The sequence below is a fragment of the Schistocerca piceifrons genome, chromosome 1, assembly GCF_021461385.2.
Source record: "Schistocerca piceifrons isolate TAMUIC-IGC-003096 chromosome 1, iqSchPice1.1, whole genome shotgun sequence".
Lineage (NCBI taxonomy): Eukaryota > Metazoa > Arthropoda > Insecta > Orthoptera > Acrididae > Schistocerca > Schistocerca piceifrons.
The window spans coordinates 998,405,501-998,428,956 of record NC_060138.1 but is presented as its reverse complement, the minus strand read 5'-3'; the positions used below and the strand labels follow the sequence as shown (position 1 = coordinate 998,428,956).

Sequence of the window (23,456 nt, the reverse complement as noted above, 5' to 3'; positions counted from 1 at the left end):
TCGTTTTCAGTCTATTGCATATTTTATGTCCTCAAAGAATATAGATTGGATTCTATAGGTAGTAAAAATTAGTTGATAGCATAACTTCTGCCTTACTATGTAACCAAAACACCTTTGATGCAAGTACAGTTTACATGCACGGGCGTGGGCGTAATAATAATATAATTATTGTTATTTTTTAATCAATAGAACATTCTTCATCGTAATCAAATGAAAGAGTTTGCTGTTATTATTGATAAATGTGAAAGTTGTTTAGGAATAAGAGAAATATGTTTTATATAAGTTTGACAACGTATTGAAGCGATATATGATACATTCTTGTTTTTGTTCCTTTTTTTAATATAACATCCCTCTATCTCACATTAAGTATCAACGATTTTCCAATAGAACCTGAATTAAACATTGACGAGCAAAGAAGGGAAAGCAGGAAGGTGGAAGGAGTATATAGACGGTCTATACAGGGGCAATGTTCTTGAGGACAATATTATGGAAATGGAAGAGGATGTAGATAAAGATGAAATGGGAGATATGATACTGCGTCAAGAGTCTGACAGAGCACCGAAAGACCTGAGTCGAGACAAGGCCCCCGGGAGTAGACAACCTTCCATTAGAACTACTGACAGCCTTGGGAGAGCCAGTCCTGACAAAACTCTACCATCTGGTGAGCAAGATGTACGAGACAGGCGAAATTCCCTCAGACTTCAAGAAAAATATAATAATTCAAATCCCAAAGAAAGCAGGTGTTGACAGATGTGAAAATTACCGAACTGTCAGTTTAATAAGTCACAGCTGCAAAATACTAACGCGAATTCTTTACAGACGAATGGAAAAACTGGTAGAAGCCGACCTCGGGGAAGATCAGTTTGGATTCCGTAGAAATGTTGGAACACGTGAGGCAATACTGACCCTACGACTTATCTTAGAGAAAGATTCAGGAAAGGCAAACCTACGTTTCTAGCATTTGTAGACTTAGAGTAAGCTTTTGACAATGTTGACTGGAATACTCTCTTTCAAATTCTAAAAGTGGCAGGGGTAAAATACAGGGAGCGGAAGGCTATTTACGATTTGTACAGAAACGAGATGGCAGTTGTAAGAGTCGAGGGACATAAAAGGGAAGCAGTGGTTGGGAAGGGATTGAGACAGGGTTGTAGCCTCTCCCCGATGCTATTCAATCTGTATGTTGAGCAAGCAGTAAAGGAAGGAAAAGAAAACTTCGGAGTAGGTATTAAAATCCATGGAGAAGAAATAAAAACTTTGAGGTTCGCCGATGACATTGTAATTCTGTCAGAGACAGCAAAGGACTTGGAAAAGCAGTTGAACGGAATGGACAGTGTCTTGAAAGGAGGGTATAAGATGAACATCAACAAAAGCAAAACGAGGATAATGGAATGTGGTCGAATCAAGTCGGGTGATGCTGAGGGAATTAGATTAGGAAATGAGGCACTTAAAGTAGTGAAGGAATTTTGCTATTTGCGGAGCAAAATAACTGATGATGGTCGAAGTAGAGGATATAAAATGTAGACCGGCAATAGCAAGGACAGCGTTTCTTAAGAAGAGAAATTTGTTAACATCGAGTATAGATTTAAGTGTCAGGAAGTATTTGTATGGAGTGTGTCCATGTATGGAAGTGAAACATGGACGATAAATAGTTTAGACAAGAAGAGAATAGAAGCTTTCGAAATGTGGTGCTACAGGAGAATGCTGAAGATTAGATGGGTAGATCACATAACTAATGAGGAGGTATTGAATAGAATTGGGGAGAAGAGGAGTTTGTGGCACAAGTTGACTAGAAGAAGGAATCAGTTGGTAGGAGATGTTCTGAGGCATCAAGGGATCACCAATTTAGTACTGGAGGGCAGCGTGGAGGGTAAAAATCGTAGACGGAGACCAAGAGACGAGTACACTAAGCAGATTCAGAAGGATGTAGGCTTCAGTAGGTACTGGAGATGAAGAAGCTTGCACAGGATAGAGTAGCACGGAGAGCTGCATCAAACCAGTCTCAGGACTGAAGACCACAACAACAACAACAACAACAACACTCAGTTTCTAGACGGTTCATCGCTTCCGGTTTCTGGGGGAATCTAAGACACTGATCGCACACTTAAAGAAAGCGATCGTTATGAAGTAACGCCCGATAGGTACGAAACACACACAATGAGGGTACGACCTTAACTGAACAGAGCTACAAAGGAGCACTGCCGTAGCCTACGCTTACTTAGTCTACGCAGTAGCGTACCGCAGTCTTGGAGCTCTAGGCGGTACTTACGTAGAGGTGGTCGTCAATGGCCTGGCGCACGGCGGGCCGGAAGCTGTCCCAGGCGACGTCGAGCAGGCGGCAGAGGTGCCTGGGCCGCAGCCGGGCGTACAGCACGGCCAGCGTGTCGTCCATGTGCCGCAGCCACGCCTCGCGCTCGCCGCCCAGCTGCTGCGGGTCCAGCAGCGCTCGCCGAACTCCGCACACCACCTGGCTGCACACAGGGGCCACGCTGCACACGTTGGCTACATTTCTGGCAACGAGCTGAACGAAAGAAGCTGTCAGGGAAAAAGAGTTTGCCACCACCTGGACACCTAATGCGCGCAGGGCTAGATTCGAGGGGAGCAAGGAATGAAAGAACAGGTCTTACCAAAAGACAGGGTCCAGTCACAGTAATGTGACCACAGCCTATATTCGACGTCAAAGTGCAATAACCTATCACAGAAGGCAACTGGCAGCATTAGAATGAACGGTATATTTAGTGTGTTGCTGTGGGAAAGGGGGGGGGGGCGGGGGGAACATAGAAAACAGTACTACAGTCGGTGTCACATTGCAGGAACAAAGTGTATTGTCTGTTGTTAGAAAGGGCGTGGTCATTAGCTTTCGGGCCAAGGTTCGAAGCATTTCTGAAACAATTCACACGCCGCCGTGTTTAAAGTATAGTACGTATGGCAAAATGGCACTATCCAAAACTGGTGCAGAGACAACTGTGGTGCATCACGCGCCATAGATGACAGGGGCGAACAACGGCTGCGGAGACGTGTAAGGCGAATAGATGTGCAACTGTTGAGCAAATGACCGTCCCTATGAACCAAGCAGCTACCAATAGTGTGTCCTCAACGACCGTTCAGCGAACGTTGCTGCCTATAGACCTCCACAGTAGCAGCATGGTTCATGCAGTAATGATGACTGATGCTCATCGGCGACGGACGCTGTAGTTTGCACGCTAATACCACAATTGGGCGTCCACTGAGTGGCAACAGGTGTTCTTTTCAGATAACAGATGGCTCAGTCTGCATCTACCTTTGGGGACCATGTCTAACCTTGCATCCAGTTTGTTTCTCCACGTCACAATGGCATCTGCCAGCATGACAATGACATGCAACGTTTCACACAGCTTGCATTCTAAGTGTGTGGTTCGAAGAGGGTGAGTTTACCGTACTACCCTAGCCACCAGAGTCCTCAGATTTGAACCCAGTCGAGAATGTCTGAGACACCTCGATCGGGCTGTTTGCTCTCATCCGAGAACACTAGCGAAGTTGGCTGGGGGCACTAGAGTCAGAATGGCTCCATGTGCCTGTCAGTACCTTCCAGAACCTCGCTGGCTCTCTATAGAGAGCTACTGAAGCCTTTGACTTGTGGTCACATTAATTTGAATGGACAGTGTAAAAGGATAATCTGACTCAGAAATGCAAACAATAACCACAATAAATGCAGTCTGTTCAAAAGTGCATATTTTTCCACACCTGTAAAATCAAAATCCGCAGAAATTTTTCCCGGGGTCAGGGAGGTACAAGCCCCTATATTAGTCATTTGTGATATAAATCAGTTGGTCAGTTCGGAGACCTGTCATAGAACAAGAACTACATTTTATAGGTGGCACAAAAGGCTTATTATACCCCAGAGAAGTGATGTTTGTCCACTTACGTTAAGAAGTGTATGAAGTGTATGGGAATTCTGTAATGAATAAAAATTGTGTACACCAGTTTCCATGGTGGCGTGTGTGTGTGTGGGGGGGGGGGGGGGTGGCAGGGGGGGTACAAGAGGTTTTTCTCCACAACGCAAGTAAGACTTTGCCTGTCCCATTCTTCGATAGAACTCATGAAAATTATGAGGGTGTTCCTACAAAAAAGCATTGCAAGTTACATCATGTCCCAAGCATGCTTATTCGGTTTCACGTCAGCAAATAAACCGCATCCATCCATTTCGGCTGATTCCCGCCTCTGGTAGGAAGGTATTCAAGTGCGGTGAGCTTGGCCATTTCCACCTGTAAAAACGAACCCTTCTCCCAAATTCTGACCATTGACCCAGCTGGAGGATCCTGTTGCAATACTGGACTGTTGTTAAATTAACCCCCACAGTGATGAGAGGCTGTCTGTCTCAGTAGGAGGACTGAGGTTCCATCCTCGTACTGCCAGTGATTTTCCTTGGTGTGAGGAGTGGGGTGAACGCAGCCTCGTGATACCAGCTGAGGTCCTACTTGAGTAAGAAGGTCTGGGAAGCTGACAGTAGCCGGGAGAGCAGTGTCCTAACCCTATGCACCTGCATACTGCAGCCGCTTGGTTATTACTAACACATTTGATTGTATGTTAAAATATTATGTGTTTATTCATGCCAATTTGTGTGGAACATTCGGTTTCTTCTTTTTATATAGATAACAGACTATAAGAAAATAGCAAATGAATAAATAACTCAAATGATGCCACTGGGAGGGGGCAGTAGACGGAGCTTTAGCGATGAGAGGCGTCCGTTATAGTTACAAGATACTGGCACAAAATCCAACTCTCATACCTCCCTGGTGAGCCTGTGAAACTACATTCCTGGGGAAAGTGCATTGCGACTTAGCAGCCGCCACATTCCTCTCTGACGATCTTCTTAGGCACGCAAACCCTGCACTCCTCGGTGAAGAGAACCCAATATTATTGGCTCAGGTTCAGTTCCTAGTTATACCAATTTCTTCGTGCACCATTTTTCTAGGGAGCGGCTGATAGGTACTGTTGATTAGAATGGACACCTTGAGACCAAATTTATCATGTAGAGACAGTTGTACATCGATTATGTACTCACAGTTTTCCCAGTTGCCTCCAAAAACACAGTGCATAGTTATGTTGCATTCTTTTTGAGGTAACTAAGAGCCATAATTTGTATGTAGAGGTCATCAGCTAGTTTTATTGACTGTCGGCGGCCAATATGTGTGGATCATCGATGTCCTTAGTCTCACGATAGATCTTGAATGTTTGAATATTGTCTCTGTGGTGTAAGCTACGTCGGCGGGCAACTTTCCGTGCTTACAGTCGATCATGCACTAGAGTGACAATATTCCCTTGGAACTCACTCTTTGAGATAACGTTGACAGACTGGACATTATAGACAAGCATCATTATGGTTTTCACAACTGGAGACAGAGCTTTAGTGTACTGGGGTTGCAGATGTATCTCCTTCACATAGATGGACTCATATAAGGATTTCCTGTAGCCGAAACGTTCTGAGAAACAGATTTGCGACCGAAAGGACACAAACTAGGGAAGTAATGAGAGTGGTGAAAACGGGATTTAAGCAGCTTATTTGTGCAAATATGGAGCTTTCCTGTGTTGAACACCGGATCCCATTTCAGACGGAGGCATTTCGAAAAAGTTAAATTTGTAATAAGAGGGGCGTTCAATAAGTAATGGAATCCTTTCTTTTCTGAAAGCAAGTTGGTTTTACTCAGGATTCCAATACATGATATTATTCCTCACTCCGTGGGCTACAAAATCCTATTTTTTTTTAACATAACCTCCATTCACTGCGACGGCCTTACGCCACCTTACTGGGAAGGCTTGTATGACAGCATGGTACCAGTCTACTTGAGTACACCAGCTGGTGGACGACTATGTCAGCACTACCAACAGAGACGTCCAGTTGTGCAGCGAGATATTCGATTGTCATCCGTCGATCCACTTGAACGAGAATGTCGGCATATTCCAACATTGCAAGAATCATAGCTGTGTGCGACCGGCTGGCATATGGGAAACTGGAGAGGTTTGCGCGATCTTATTGCTATGATGACAGTCGCTTCACCCAACTACTCACCGTGCTTTTGCTGACTGCCAGGTCTCTGTAGACATACTGCAAGCGCCTATGTGTATATGCGATGATCTGGGTTTCCGCCAAAATAAACTCAATGACCGCTCTTTGCTTGGAATGTGCCTCCGTTACAGACGTCATTTTGAAGGCTACATATAGCGCCGCCATCTATCGGCACTTTATGAAACTGCAGTGGCTGAAACGGGAATATTGAACGGTGTCCCACATCAAATTTCGCAGTTTTTCAACTGAAATGTACCGAGGAAAAAAGTGATGCATTACTTATTGGACGCTCTTCGTGTCTTTCCCAAGGTGATAGATGTGGAAGTAATTTCTCAAATCTGGAGATAAATTTTTTGTGCTTTGTTAGTTTGCGCTGTTTTTGTTAGTCTCCGCATCTACTACCCTAGGCGTGGATGTGCCAGGAAGGGTCGCGTCGGCGCTCTGGGCTGACCTTGCGGGCGATGAAGTCTATCCTGGCGCAGAGGTGGACGGCGAGCGTGTTGGCGGTGTCCTCGATGGTGTCGGCGAGCCTCTCCTGCAGAGCCTCCACTTCCTCCGGCTCCGAGCTTCGGGCCGCCACATCGTCCAGCGACAGCTCCGCCAGCTGCTGCACCAGGAAGGCGCGCGCCTGCTCCATGTTGCTCACCGACACGCACAACTGCAAACGCACACCGTCACATATTTAATTAGTGCTGGTGTATACTGCCTGGAAGACGTGATTACATTGATTACAGTGAAAAGTCTCTGCAGCGATGTCCAATTTTCGGGGGCAATACCTAGTGGGCTGAGACGTGCAGTTGGATTGAGCTGGGAGGCGTGGTTCAAAATGGTTCAAATGGCTCTGAGCACTATGGGACTTAACATCTATGGTCGTCAGTCCCCTAGAACTTAGAACTACTTAAACCTAACTAACCTAAGGACATCACACAACACCCAGCCATCACGAGGCAGAGAAAATCCCTGACCCCGCCGGGAATCGAACCCGGGAACCCGGGCGTGGGAAGCGAGAACGCTACCGCACGACCACGAGATGCGGGGGAGGCGTGCTGGAGTAGTCTGTGCACTTGTGCAAAGGCTCTGTGCCACGGTGGTGTGGTGCATACCGCATTTTCCTAGTGAGGAGGCAACTCGGGTTCGAATCCTAGCTTTGGTACAAATTTTCAAAAATGGTTCAAATGGCTCTGAGCACTATGGGACTTAACGTCTGAGGTCATCAGTCCCCTAGAACTTAGAACTACTTAAACCTAACTAACCTAAGGACATCACACACATCCATGCCGAAGGCAGGATTCGAACCTGCGACCATAGCGGTCGCGCGGTTCCAGATTGTAGCGCCTAGAACCGCTCGGCCACTACGGCCGGCTTAAAAATTTTCATTGAGCGTTTCAGTTATATATAAGGATCACTGCGTATGCACATGTTAGTGGACACTCTATACGTACTCTTCCTACCTGTGACATTTAAGTATGTATAGTGTGTTCACTTAAAAGGGTCCCCATCACGTAGTTTGTTCTGTAAGTAATATTTTATTGCCAAAATTACGTCATAAGTTACTATAAATTACAGCAGCTGTTGTAAATGTTGTCCATCCGTCTCTATGTACTTGTCGATGCTTTTGACCATGTTCCTGGGTACTCTTGTGAGATTTACACTGTCTGTTTCGTTTATGGCTTCCATAATGTTTGACTTCAGTTCCTGCAGAGTATGGGGATTGCTACTGTAAACAATATCTTTCAAGCAGCCCTATCGAAACGAGTCTGGACTACTAAGATCAGGGGATCGTGGGGGGCCACAATCCTGTCGAAATGAATCTTTCACCGAAAAATTCCTGTAGCATCTCCACAGCAGAGCGAGATGTACGGCAAGTGGCGCCGTCCTGTTGCAACCAGTAGTCACGGTCATCCTCTTATAGTAAGGCTATGAACTGTCGGATAATTTCTCGGTAGACAGTAGGAGCCACAGTTGTTTCAAAAACCAAAGTCCTTTTATTCGTAGTCTTGATACTGTACTCCATAAGCCTTTTTCTTGGGGGGGGGGGGGGGGGGGGGTTCGAGGAGACTCAATGAAAGTGTGCGGGTGCGGGTTGTTAGTACCCCAGTTCCGGGGGTTCTGGCTATTAACATACCCACCAAGCTATATCTGTAAAATACACTTCGTCTAAAACGCCACTGTTGCCTCTAATCAGGGTTTTGAACCATTGACAGTATTCTGTCATAATAAGCGTTATTCAGTGCATGGAAAAAAACTGAATGCAGTACGGATAACATTTCAGTATTACACTGAAATGGAAAAAGTCATCGGATAGCGATATGCACATATAAGCTCAGCGCGTTGGTGGAGCAGTCATTTGTTAGTTTGCTGATTTCATGTGAAAAGGTTAGCGAGGTGATTAAGACCGCAAGACGGGAATTAACAGACCTTGAACGCGAAGCTAGAAGCAAGGGACATTCCTTTTCGGAAACAGTTAGGAAATTCTATTTTCCGAGATCGATTGTGTTGAGTGTTTTTGCGAGAATACCAACTTTGAGTCATTACCTCTCACCACGGATAACGCAATGGCCGACAGCCTTCACTTAACGACCGAGAGCATCGACATTTGCGTAGAGTTGCCAACGTTGCGTGAAATAACCGCAAAAATCAATGTGGCACGTACGACGAACGTATCCGTTTGGAGAGTGCGGCGAAATTTGCCGTTAATGTGCTATGGCAGCAGACGACCGACGCTAGGGCCTTTGCTAACAGCATGACATCACTTGTAGCGCCATTTCTGGGCTCGTGAACAGATCCTAGATGACTGACTAACCGTGGTGATTTCATTTGGTAAGAGCTGATGGTAGGGTTCTAGTGTGTCGTAGAGCCTACGAAGCCATGGACCTAAGTTGTCAACAAAGCACTTTGCAAGATGGTGGTGACTCAATAATGGTGTGGCTGCGTTTACATGGAATGGGCTGTGTCCTCTGGTCCAACTGAACTGGTCATTGACTGGAAATGGTTATGTTAGGCTATTGGAGATCATTTGCAGTCATTCATGGACTTCAAGTTCCCAAACAACGATGGAATTTTTATGGATGACTATGCGCCATGTTTCCATGTCACAGCTGTTCCTGATTCTTTGGAGAATATTCTGGACAATTCGAGTGAATGATTTGGACAGCCAGATCGGCTGACATGCATCCCATCGCACATTTATGGGAGATAATGGAGAGGTCAGTTCGTGCATAAAATTCTGCACCGGTAACACTACCAAATTATCGACGGCAGCATGGATCAGTATTTCTGCAGGGGACTTGCTGCACTATGCCGAGTAAACGGAGATCCGATACAATATTAGGATGTATCCCATGACTTTTGTTACCTCAGTGTGTTCTCTATACCATATGGGATGAACCAAGTGAAATGTTCTTTTCCTGGCTTAAACTACGCTAAGACTTATGGGGAGATTATGTAATTGCTGCTTTAACATACTGAATGGCCTGCCTTTTTAAAACTGAGTTTCGTTTGGCACGTTTCTTCTGTAACATCGAACTTGTATCACGAAATTTTGTAATTGACTTCTGAATAATACACACATCAAAAAAAGTTTTCCATCACCTCGGTTCCGAGAATTCCGGAACCTATACAGAAAATTGGAATAGAGATCAACATAATCATTTTCGCCCCTTTTTATTGCTCATGAAAACCACATATTGCATGTTGTACCACCATACAGCGAGACCTTTAGAGGTGGTGCTCCAGATTGCTGTACACACCGGTACTTCTAATACCCAGTAGCAAGTCCTCTTGCATTGATGCATGCCAGTATTCGTCGTGGCATACCGTCCACAAGTTCATCAAGGCACTGTTGGTCCACATTGTCCCACTCCTCAACGGCGATTCGGCGTAGATCCCTCAGAGTTGTTGGTGGGCCACATCGTCCAAAAACAGCCCTTTTCAATCTATTCCAGGCGTGTTCGATAGGATTCATGTCTGGAGAACATGCTGGCCACTGTAGTCGAGCGATGTCGTTATCCTGAAGGAAGTCATTCACAAGATGTGCACGATGAGGGCGCGAATTGTCGTCCATGAAGACGAATGCCTCGCCAATATGCTGCCGATATCGTTGCACTATCGGTCGGAGGATGACATTTACGTATCGTACAGCCGTTACGGCGCCTTCCATGACCACCATGTACGTCGGCCCCACCTTGCTGCACTCGCTGGACAGTGTGTCTAAGGCGTTCAGCCTGACCGGCTTGCCTCCAAACACGTCTCCGACGATTGTCTGGTTGAAGGCATATGCGACACTCATCAGTGAAGAGAACGTGATGCCAATCCTGAGCGGTCCCTTCGGCATGTTGTTGGGCCCACCTGTACCACACTGCATGGTGTCGTGGTTGCAAAGATGAACCTCGCCATGGACGTCGGGAGTGAGGTTGCGCATCATGCAGCCTATAGGCTGTTTGAGTCGTAACATGACGTCCTGTGACCACACGAAAATCATCATTCAACATGGTGGCGTTGCTGTCAGGGTTGCTCCGAGCCGTAGTCCGTAGGTATCGGTCATCCACTTGGCCGGCCTGAGCGAGGCATGTCATCGACAGTTCCTGTCTCTCCGTATCTCCTCCATGTACGAAGAACATCGCTTTGGTTCACTCCGAGACGCCTGCATACTTCCATTGTTGAGAGCCCTTCCTGGTACAAAGTAACAATGCGAACGCAATCGAACCGCGGTATTGACCGTCTAGGCATGGTTGAATTACAGACAACACGAGCCATGTGCCCCCTTCCTGATGGAATGACTGGAACTGCTCGGCTGTCGAACCCCCTCCGTCTAATAGGCACTGCTCATGCATTGTTGTTTACATCTTTGGGCGGAGGGTTTAGTGACATCTCTGAATAGACAAAGGGACTGTGTCTGTGATACAATATCCACAGTCAACTTCTGCCTTCGGGAGTTCTGGGAACCGGGGTGACGGAAAACTTTTTTTGATATGTGTACTTCTCACTTGTGCTTCCTTTTCAGATTTCTCCGCCAACACATATCATTACATTTCATCAAAAAATAGTTTCAATCACGAGACACGTTCTTCAACACTTAAGTGCATTTTAACAAATAAAAATACACTATTACGCAACCTTGTTCAAAAGCCAATGCTCAACAGTGACTGGCACAACTTAAGTGTGCAGGTAACAAACAGGCCTGCCGCTTCAGCTCGAGTGGTAGTAACAATATAAACATTATTTCACCCTTCTTACACCAGTACATGCATTTCAACAATATTCATTTAGTACTAAATTCTGAAACATGGAGCCTCTTTTAATTTGAACACTTCGTAAATTCTCAAATGAACTGAAGGATCTACAGAAGAAACTAACTTACAAGAGCGTATTTTATGTTGCAGCGTGCTATATGTTTTCTTAAAATCAATAAGATTAAACAAATCATACAACAGACTAGGCTTTCTAGTGACAGATATGGTAAAACTTGTCGCCAGCATGTGCTGCATTCGAAAATACAACGAATAGTTGAGCAAACCAATCTTTACTAAACTAAGGGATAGTAAAGTATTTCGTCTAGATACTGCGTCACCTTAGCATATGTCTTTCTAATCCACTCAAAGCACAGGGTGTTTTGGCGACAGTAAAACCGAGTTTTAGAGAAGTGTCGATTTGAAATCTACATCTACATGCACGGTAATCCATAAGTACCTCCGGGGCTTCAGTAGACGATTGCATGAAAACTACAAGACATACATAAAAGTGACACACATCGGTGAATACAGAATCTCTCCAATTTTCGACTGGTAACATACGCGTCGTGGCGGAATTCCAATAGGAAATGGGGGGAGGGGGGGGGGGGGGGCGGGCAGGCATGCCAGAACATGTAGACCAGTGTCGTCAAACTTTAAAGAGCCAATAATGACATTGCCGGGCAGAATCTCTGGCCGCATATCTTATTATTTGTTGATAACCAACATAAAGTATTGTATTTTGAGCCCGCAGTCAACTATATGCAGTAGCGGCGCCATAACTTAGCGGCAAGTTAAAAGTCGGCGCCATTGGGAACGCTTCGTGTCAATTGTTCTCTGTTTCCGACTGCTACCATTCTTAGCGAAAAGGTGCTGTGTTTTCTGTGTAAGCGGATGACTAACTGACTAACAACAGATTTGGACTTATATTTAGATGCATTATGTAGTATAAGACAACATCACGAATGTTAAAAAAAAATGGTTCAAGTGGCTCTGAGCACTATGGGATTTAACATCTATGGTCATCAGTCCCCTAGAACTCAGAACTACTTAAACCTAACTAACCTAAGGACGGCACACAACACCCAGTCATCACGAGGCAGAGAAAATCCCTGGCCCCGCCGGGAATCGAACCCGGGAACCCGGGCGTGGGAAGCGAGAACGCTACCGCACGACCACGAGCTGCGGACTCACGAATGTTTACTAAATGTTTTGAATACCCTTTTCGTCTACTCGTTGAGTTGTATTACAACAGCTGTAATTTAATTTTTTATATCTTTGCTGCAAATCTGAAATGCATTTGAAGATGACATAGACTGTAATGAGCATCGCGAATCCATGCTACGTCCGTCTAAAAATTTTATCACAGCAGCTTTGTGTGGTAATGCGATGTATACCAGGACATTGCTGGGATTGTCTGACGCCAGTATTGTTACTCGCTTAGAGCCACCCATTGTCCGCCACTGAGTAAACGTAGAGGCGCGAACCCACCATACCACACAAAGAAGGCCGTTACTCCCTAGCAATTAGCAAATAACATTGTGACGACCTCTAGAACTCCTAAGATTCGATCACATACAATTAAGGTCGAAAACGAATTGAAGGCTCTCAAATTAGCCTTTAAAACTGAGTCAGACTACTCCAGACCATTCAGCAGTAAGGAAATTGTTATATAGCTAGGGAAGGCCGAAATGCACGCTATAAGCTCACGCAGGATGGCGTGAGGTCTGAAACAGGATACGTAATGAATGCTTTAAAGAAAAATACGTAGCTGCTGGAATACTTAACTTTAATCCATCATTTGTATACATCGTTCTTGATGAGACATGCTTCATACGATAACTATCAATTGCTATGGCGCCTTGCTAGGTCGTAGCCACTGACTTAGCTGAAGGCTATTCTAACTATCATCTCTGCAAATAAACGAGGCTTCGTCAGTGTTGCATCGCTAGCTCAGTCGTCCGTACAAATGGGGCGAGTGCTAGTAAGTCTCTCGAGACCTGCGGTGTGGTGGCGCTCGGTCTGCGATCACTGACAGTGGCGACACGCGGGTCCGACATGTACTAATGGACCGCGGCCGATTTAAAGCTACCACCTAGCAAGTATGGTGTCTGGCGGTGACACCACAGAAATGACAACAGCTCTCAAAGAAACGAAAGCTAGGAAAGCATCTGGTTTGAGTGCATCCATTCGGAATTCCTCATCCACAGCAGGAAACAATTAAGAAATTGGCTAGCAGCCTTCTTTACTGATATATTCCAAACTGGAAACATATCCGATGATTTAAAAAGAGCAAAAATCATGCCAAACTGGAGAGCTACAGACCCATTGCTTTCCTTAGCACAGTATGTAAACTTTTGGAAAGAATACTGTATAACAGTAACAGCCACAAAATTTTCCAAAACCTGCTTGTTGAACAGCCAGGATTTCGCCCAGTCGGCACCTGCACCGACCAGTTTCGCCCACTGACAGCTTTAACAGAAGCTGGATTCCAAAACAAAGAAAAGACTTTAATGGGTTTATAGCTCTAAGAGCGGCTTATGGTACTGTATGGAGGCAACGAGTTATATTCAAACTTTGAAGAGTCGTAACATCTCTTAAAATTGGAAACTTCGTCAATGCTATGTTAAGCAATAGAAGCTTCCAAGTTCTAATGGGTAATAAAATGAGCCCTCTGATGAAGCTTAATAATGCCGCTCCACAAGGATCAGCGGTAGCCCCTCTTCTATTTTCCCTGTACATAGCAGATCTGCCTAAGACAACATCAATGAAATTTGGATATGGTGGTAATTGGGCTCTTGCTTCGACTCACAAAGGCCTGGGCATTAATGAGTCTGTCTTGACTGAAGACCTACAAATTGTTGGAAAATACTTCTGTAACTTGAGAATACAGCCAAGTGCTGCCAAAACAGAAGTTATACCAACTTCCACCTTAGCAGCAACCTTGAAGACAAGAAAATAAAGGTACATTTTGAAGGGAAACAACTGCACCATAACAAATGTCCACGTTAACTAGGAGTCACTCTTGACAGTATGCTCAGCTTCAAATAGAACTTACTGTAGACTGCAGCTAAGATGAAATCACGAAACAACATCGTGCAGAAACTTCGTGGTACGACATGGAGATTATCAGCTCCAGCGCTAAGGACATCTGCTCTTGGACTGGTGTACCCGCTGGCAGAATATTGCGCTACAACCTGCATAAACAGTCCACACAGCAGACTCTTCGATATGCAGCTCAATCAGACTATGTAAGTCACAAATACTCCAACTTTCTGGCTGCCTACTCTTAGCCATATCGGTCCCCCATTTTTGCGCCGTGAAGATGCTCTCAAGCGGGAGTTTACAAAAATAGCTGGTGATCCTTACCTCCCTTTGTATGAGGAAACAGACTTCGCTCACGTCGCCAACTTCTAAAACGTGCAAAATCTCTGGTGGACAACGGAGCAACAACAGCAGACCGATCGACAGAAGTATGGGGAATAATGCGACCCCAGAACAGCTGAAGATGCCCTGCATTTCGACCAGGACATCAGGTTTTGAAGAGTATCGCAAGGTCTGGTCTGCACTCGTTAGAATAAGGACAAATTGTGGAAGATGTGATGACTCGATATACAAATGCGGATGCTGACTAACAACATTGCCCAGCAGTGACTATGGTGCAGAACGACGAACTTCTGAGCACATCATACGTACGTGCACAAAACGATCCTTTCCTGGGGATCAGGAGGACTTCTTGATAGTAACCAAGACATCAGCTGTGTGTGTTCACCAGTTGGACATAAGCCTGTGACCTTCCGTGCTTTGTAAATAATGTAAATTTAAACATGACATGCTTTTCTACATGTTAAATATCTATATATGCATTGGGAAAGAAAAATGTTTCCTTGTGTGACGTAACGCTAACAAAGCACTAAATAAATAAACCACAGCTGCTGATCGCGCGAATCGCCCACACCCGTAAGCTGTCAGTACAGGAAGACAAAACCGAGCGAGGTGGCGCAGTGGTTAGACACTGGACTCGCATTCGGAAGGACGACGGTTCAATCCCGCGTCCGGCCATCCTGATTTAGGTTTTCCGTGATTTCCCTAAATCACTCCAGGCAAATGCCGGGATGGTTCCTCTGAAAGGGCACGGCCGACTTCCTTCCCCATCCTTCCCTAATCCGATGAGACCGATGACCAAGCTGTCTGGTCTTCCCCAAACCAACCAACCAACCAGGAAGACAAACAATAAAGCAGGCCCCTCTCACATCGTCTAACCCAGCAGTCGCCGCGCTGCTTAGACTTCTGACCCTGAGTTAAGCGACCAACTTTGCTTAGCTCACGACAGAATTCACGAACACCAATTAAAATTAAACATACTTCAAAGTATTATTGTCTCTGTAAGCATTTTTGCTTGTTAATGAATAGGAAAACTACGCTCTTGAGAAACTCTTAACGTTAGTTGTCATTTTTGGATTTGGCTGTTAGTTACTAGGTGCACACTATTACCAAATGCGACTAGTGATGGAGACAAATCATCCGCTCAGTTTTGTAACATCAAATTACTTCACAGCTACCGATAGGCAACCCAATCAACATATTTCCAAAGCGAGCTACCGTCGCTGCACCTTCCCCGGGCACTTCGAGTCAGCGACTTCAGTTCACTGCACGCACGTATTGATATTCGCTGTATCACAAACGGAGCCCACAATGAGCGTCTCTAACGCGAGTTAAAAACTTGGGGAGATGCTCTGCCCTCTATTTTCTGTATGTCGTTTAGTTTTCGAGACGTCATCTTCTGAAACCCCAGGGGAATTTCTAAATAACCATATATGTATTCCGCATGCCACTGCCAGTGCATGATGGAGAGTACTTTGTACCAATATTACACTACTGGCCGTTAAAATTGCTACACCAAGAAGAAATGCAGATGATACACGGGTATTCATTGGACATATATTTTATACGAGCCAGTTGCTCGACCACCATTCACCAGACGTTTTCAACTGGTGAGAGATCTCGAGAATGTGCTGGCCAGGGCAGCAGTCGAACATTTTCTGTATCCAGAGAGGCCCGTACAGAACCTGCGACATGCGGTCGTGCATTATCCAGCTGAAATGTAGGGTTTCGCAGGGATCGAATGAAGGGTAGAGCCACGGGTCGTAACATATCTGAAACGTAACGTCCACTGTTCAAAGTGCCGTCAATGCGAACAGGAGGGTACCGAGACGTGTAACCGATGGGACCCCATACCATCACGCCGGGTGATACGCCAGTACGGCGATGACGAATACACGCTCACAATGTGCGTTAACCGCGATGTCGCCAAACACGGATGCGAGCATCAAGATGCTGTAAATACAACCTGGATTCATCCGAAAAAATGACGTTTTGCCAATCGTGCACCCAGGTTCGTCGTTGAGCACACCATCTCAGGCGCTCCTGGCTTTGATTCAGCGTCGAGGGTAACCGCAACCATGGTCTCTGAGCTGCTGCAAACCTCGTCGAACTGTTCGTGCAGATCGTTGTTGTCTTGCAAACGTCCCCATCTGTTCACTCAGGGATCGAGACGTAGCTGCACGATCCGTTACAGCCATGCGGATAAGATGCCTGTAATCTCGACTGGTTGTGATACGAGGCCGTTGGGATCCAGCACGGAGTTCCGTATTACCCTCCTGAATCCACCGATTCCATATTCTGCTAACAGTCATTGGATCTCGACCAACGCGAGCAACAATGTCGCGATACGTTAAACAGCAATCGCGATAGGCTACAATCCGACATTTATCAAAGTCGGAAACGTGATGGTACGCGTTTCTCCTCCTTACACGAGGCATCACAACAACGTTTCACCAGGCAACGCCGGTCAACTGCTGTTTGTGTATGAGAAATCGGTTGGAAACTTTCCTCATGTAAGCACGTTGTAGGTGTCGCCACCGGCGCGAGCCTTGTGTGAATGCTCTGAAAAGCTAATAATTCGCATATCACAGCATCTTCTTCCTGTCGGTTAAATTTCGCGGCTTTAGCACGTCATCTTCGTGGTGTAGCAATTTTAATGGTCAGTAGTGTATTATTTTCTTTCCTACTTAATTTTCGAAGAGATCAAAGGGAAAATTACTGTATATGCCTACGTATGCGACCTAATCTCTCTTATCTTGTTCTCTTGTTCCCTACTCAAGATATATGATGGTGGCAGCAAAATTGTTTTAATATCTTCTTCCCATATAACTTCTTTAAATTTACCCAACAAAGGATGTCGTCCTGTTTCCAAAGATCCCATTTAAATTCCCTTTAGTAACACTCTTATATGCGCTGTACTGACCTCTTACGATCCTAGCAGTGGTATTCTGAATTTTTTCGATGTCTGTTCCCACGGCTACTTGATACAGACTCCAAACGCAGGTATAGTATGTCGGATGGTCGGTTTCATTTGGCGGAGGGGCCCAAACAGCGAGGTTATTGGTCCCATCGGATTAGATTAGGATGGGGAAGGAAATTGGCCGTGTCCTTTCAGAGGAACCATCCCTGCATTTGCCCGGAGTGATTTATGGAAATCACGAAACACCTAAATCAGGATGGCCATACTTAGGTTCGAACCGTCATCCTCCCAAATGCGAGTCCAGTGTGCTAACCATTACGCCACCTCGCTCGGTATGTGGGGTGGGATGGTTGTGGTTGTAGTAGTGTATACCCCTGGGATGCAAAATTAAAATTCCCGGTAATTAGAAAACAGAGTGAAGCTCCCTATGCAATTATGAGCATTCACTTTCGAAAGGTAATGAAACAAGTCGTGCAACAGATAACATTTTATAAAATCTGAATTTAACAAAGGTAGTCCCATCCTTAGAAGTTACTAGACATGCATGAAATACACAGGTCAACCACCTCACGACACCACATTTTAGTTAAGGGAGGCACCTGAAGGAAAATGTATGCTAATAAAATATGCTCTTTAGTTTCCTTCACGTGAATTCAGGTGGGAAAGAACTTAAACAAGATAACAATAAATGTAAAGTTAAAGACACAAATCATGCCTAACTCCGATATTGGTATCAATTTTAGGATCATGTAATGAATATTGCCAATAGTCAAGCGAAGAACGTATCAGAAAGTGTGATGAAAAGTGAACACGGAAGAACAAACACCGTTCACAGATTCAAAGTGCACCCTGTAAATCATACAGTTAACTACGGTCATCGTTCACCAAAAAGTTTAACTCCACACGATTAATAAATACCGCACCCCTGAACTATCTCACGGAAAAGCATTACTAGCCGAATCTCACCAAATAAACTTCCATTAATCGGCTGCAAGCGCCCAAGCTACGAGCGTCGGTTCATAACATTTAACTTTGCATTTATTGTTATCTTGTTTAAGTTCTTTCCCATCTGAATTCACGTGAAGGGATCTAAATAGCATATTTTATTAGCATGCATTTTCATTCAGATGCCTCCCTTAACTAAAATGTGGTGTCGTGAGGTGGTTGACCTGTGTATTTCATGCATGACTATCAACTTCTAAGGGTGGGACTGCACCTGTTAAATTCAGATTTTATAACCCATTTTCGCGTGCGCGGCCCACTAGGATGCCAGCAAGACCATCATTCGTGGCAGCAGGAAATAGAGACTGTAGACTCAAACTCTAACTTTTTTCTCAAGTTTTGGAAAACTCTAAGTCATCCACCAACGATGGTACTGATTCCGAGTGCCATCCAATCTCCTGACAAGTTTTGCCAAGATTGCGACCGTCGCCCCAATGAAATTTCAAGATCTCGACAGAGCGCTAGCAAGAGTGAGATTTTTTGTTCATTTTACTGGTGGTTTGACCAGAAGTTAAAACTGTATTCGTAGCCACACTCCAGAGCAGCTGTTGAGGCACTGTGTTTTGCGGTTCCTACGGAAAAGTTCCCATCACCGATTTACTTAACTAGGGGAGACATTCTTCCATGCAGTCATCGCAACATTGCACGGGCACTTTCTAGCTGCCTGGTGCATTACCTCCTACCGCGTTAACATTGCCAGCAACGAGTTTGGGGAAGCCCGAGTGTGGAGATTGCATAAGCCCTGAATACTACTCAAGGCTAAATGTTTACGGCTGTGGCGGAGGTCGACTGCTTGCCTCCCTCCACCGTCTATTTCTGCTAGGTTGCTGTGCCGAATAAACAGAAAAATACGGCTTGTCACAAATCGAAGTAAACAGCTAATTCAATTCCTAGCTTGACTATAGGCAACATGTGGAATTACATATTCATTTTGCTATTAGTAGTACGATTTATGAAAAGAACATCTCAGTTACGCACTCGTTATGAGGGGAGTACTATTAGAGCATAAAAATATGGATAAAACATGAGGATGGCGCTACATTAATAATTAAACCACCTTAGAACCAGGTCGCACTTGCGTTTTGAGAGCTATTTCCTTTGCAGTGACGTTAAATTTTTTTAGAACGACTTCCAACAAATCTAAGTCTTCCGTTTGCCGTCTTCTGCAATATTTATTTTTTCGACTGTCCCATTTAATATCGTTTGTTAGTATTGTCCCTAAATAATCAAACGATATCAAGCAGCCGGCCGAAGTGGCCGCACGGTTCTAGGCGCTACAGTCTGGAACTGCGCGACTGCTACGGTCGCAGGTTCGAATCCTGCCTTGGGCATGGATGTTTGTGACGTCCTTATGTTAGTTAGGTTTAAGTAGTTCTAAGTTCTAGGGGACTGATGACCTCAGAAGCTAAGTCCCATAGTGCTCAGAGCCATTTGAACCATTTTTGATGTCAAGTACCTAAAATTTTAGCCACTACCAAGCGAGGTGGACTTGCATTCGAGAGGACGACACTTCAGATCAACGCCCAGCCATCGTGATATAGATTTTCCGTTATTTCCTTAAATCACTCCAGGCAAATGCCAGGATGGTTCCTTTGTAAGGGCAACGTTTCCCATTTATGCTACTTTTCTGACAGCTATATGACAGTGTCAGAAAAGTGGAATACACGGAAAATATATACCATCCGATATACATCCCCAGTGTACACCTGGGAGAAAGTAATAAATCCAAAACAGACAGGACACGACAGCAACGATGTTAAATAGCACCTGACGATGGCAATTTGCCGAAATGGGCTCATCGTGAATGAGATAAAATATAAACAATTTACATAGCAGTGTAGCTGGCTATTATTCACAATAATCATGTCATTAAAAGACATATTTTGTACTGAAGGCTCCAAAGAGCAAAAGTGGGAGCAAACCGTTATTGAACATTTTGTTTGTAAGTAACTGATTTCATGAGCTACTGTAAGCTCGAGTTGTGTTCCGGAGGAGTGTCTATGCGCAAATAGCATTGAGAGAGAACACTGCTGGTTTACAGCAGTAACGCTGGAAAGAGATATATACAGCGAGGCGTCTGCCAGTCTGGTTCTGCGTCTGGAAACTTCCATAACGTTGGAGCAGTAACACCACCGCAGACTGTTTAGGAGGTGAGGACGCAGTTTTGCTGCGAGGAACATCCCTTCAATTGAAGAACAAGACCGTCCGTTTACCCGAGTGAGTGGGGGGGGGGAGGGCGGAGGAATACATTTTTAAAAAATGATGATTAGTGTTTTAAAGTCCCGTCGACAACGAGGTCATTAGGTCTTTTAAGAAATCTGCATTGAAATCTTCGCGCGAAAAACTTAGTCGTGCAATATTGAAAACTTGATGAGAAATTATGTAATGTACTTTTTTACTTCCTGCTGCAGGCTTTCTTCCGCGCTGAGAGCTTCGCTACCAAAAGAGCAGCAGAATTCCGTTTGTTCATAACCTCTTTATGTGATTATTCGTAATAATTCTTTCAAGAAGGCGACGGCTTATTCATTCTCCTATCGCCTTCTGTCGAATGTGTTCATACTGCATTTCTCAAATGATTCCCCTTGAGACGTGACATTCAACAACAAATGAAAACATAAATACATGTTGTGGCAAAGCAATCTCTATAATTTTAACGTGACTCACATGTTGCACCTGCTTCACCTCCAGCGAGTCGCTTTCGTATGCTGTCCTCTTCAAGATCTCCTCGGCGTAGTATGTGCAGCATCTGCAAACGTCCTGCAAACAATGGACTCGATTTAACTTCCGCTCACAGGCCACGGTTTAGCTCGGCACACTTGAAATTAATTGCATAGACTTCAATGAAAATTAAGACAAGCTATACTCACAGTCAGTAACTTCTCGAGGTCCTTCTTGTTACTGTAGCTTTCCACTGGTATTTCTCTGACCTGAAACAAAAGGGTGTGGTGTTGGTCCAGGTGCAGCTACAACACGTACTCTAGTATTTCTTCATCAGACGAGCAGATGCTGAATGTATTCACAAAATTCTGTAGTACAGCGTCTAGCACGATTCTTAGTGATTATGGTAGTGCTCAGGAAATACTGTGCGATGTGATGATGCGTCAGCCGCACGAAACGAGGTCTAACATAAAAGTAATGACTCCGTTCGCTTCGCTTAAGAACTGTTTCTCGCGTTTTACACAGTGAGCATGAAGTCCTTCCTTGATTACAACAATTTATTCCTGAGGAAATAATCCAGATACAGCTGAGTGGTTTCTTCCAAATTGCAGCTTAACCGATAAAGTTTTTTATGGAGACTCTTCCACATGCCTATACGTTTTTCTGCTAATGGAAGCTTGACTCAAATAATTGTTGTGCATATACTTTTAGGTTTGATCTGACAGCTCAGTTACATTAATCTCAAGCACTGACATTATTGCCGGCCGCGGTGGTCTAGCGGTTCTAGGCGCTCAGTCCGGAACCGCGCGACTGCTACGGTCGCAGGTTCGAATCCTGCCTCGGACATGGATGTGTGTGATGTCCTTAGGTTAGTTAGGTTTAAGTAGTTCTAAGTTCTAGGGGACTGATGACCACAGATATTAAGTCCCATAGTGCTCAGAGCCATTTGAACCATTTTGAACTGACATTATTTCAACACACACTAGGGGCTATTTGTGCACCAGATCTTGGATGAAACCTTTCCAGGCAGATGGATCGGTACAGACGCTCCAACATCGTGGCCGCCACGTTCATCTACATAAGCACTCTTGACTCTTTTTGTGGGGTTACGTTAAGGATAAAGTGATCGGTTTACCAGTTCCTTACGTGCAGACTCTTACGGCACGAATATTAGATACTGTAGAGGCAGTGGCGAAAGATATTTTGGCAAAGACATGGAGAGAAATTGAGCATCGCCTTCATGGTCTACGGGCAATGAACGGAGCACATATGGAAATGTATCCATAAAACAGTAAAAATATTAGCTTTGTGACAAAAACTTTAAATATATGACTGTAAACTACACGTATTTCTAATATGTGCTGTTGTCGGCATACGATAATTAAATAAAAAACCATAAAAAACTCGACTCGTTAAGCTACCATTTGCAGGAAATCACATAGTTGTATTTACCATAGTTCCTTACTAACAAATTTTTGTAATCAAGCAAAGGATTCATGCTCACCCTGTATAGCGCTTAGTTGCTTTTCGATCTTGAACCGTCCTGACGCTGTCACAGTGGCTGACGTACTCAAATATCTCAGTAGCAGCGGACAAGAAGTGCACTGGAGCCGTATTCTTGCACTCTTGTCAAGAGACAAAAGCAACAGAGGCCCTGCACAGTCTCACAGACAAACGGTATGTACGTAGAAAGATTGTGAATCACATTGTCTGTTGATTGTGCGTAACTGTGGCGAAAATGTAGTATACAGTGACAAACAGTGTTTTGAACATCACTAATCGAACACACTGGGAAAACACACAAACTGAAGCTTTGTCAGATGACGTTCAGTTTGGGTTCAGAAAAGGGAAGCAGTTCTGGCTTTGCGCTTGGTGATGGAAGTTAAGACTTAAGAAAATCCAAGACAACTTGATCGGAAAAAGTAATATACTGCAAGATGTTTTAAATCCTCAGGAAAGCAGATATACACAATAGGGAAAGTCGGTTAAGAATCAGGAGGAATCAGTTATGTCGGAACATTAAGAGCGAAGTGTTCGTATTAAAAAGGGCGTTAGAAAGAGACGCAGACTTCCTCGTGTTTCGTTCAACATGTGTATTGAAGAGGAGACAACGAAGGATATAAAATAAAGCTTCGGAACTGGTGGCTAGCCACTTAGCTATGGAGACGGTCATGTTTAGTATTTGGGATTGATTACAGCACTTGTAGCATTTGAAAAATGT

General features: G+C 44.6%; 1 protein-coding gene across 1 annotated transcript in view; it reads right to left on the bottom strand.

Annotated features, from left to right (window-relative positions):
- The window catches only part of LOC124795291 (protein unc-13 homolog 4B-like), a 205,590-nt gene that overhangs the window by 39,253 nt on the left and 142,881 nt on the right, over window positions 1-23,456 (bottom strand). Inside the window, exons 5-8 of the mRNA XM_047259252.1 lie at window positions 21,445-21,504; window positions 21,242-21,334; window positions 6,495-6,701; window positions 2,267-2,464 (exon numbers count right to left, since the gene is read on the bottom strand). Coding sequence (XP_047115208.1) covers window positions 2,267-2,464; window positions 6,495-6,701; window positions 21,242-21,334; window positions 21,445-21,504 — 558 coding nt within the window. The remainder of the gene's footprint in view (window positions 1-2,266; window positions 2,465-6,494; window positions 6,702-21,241; window positions 21,335-21,444; window positions 21,505-23,456) is intronic.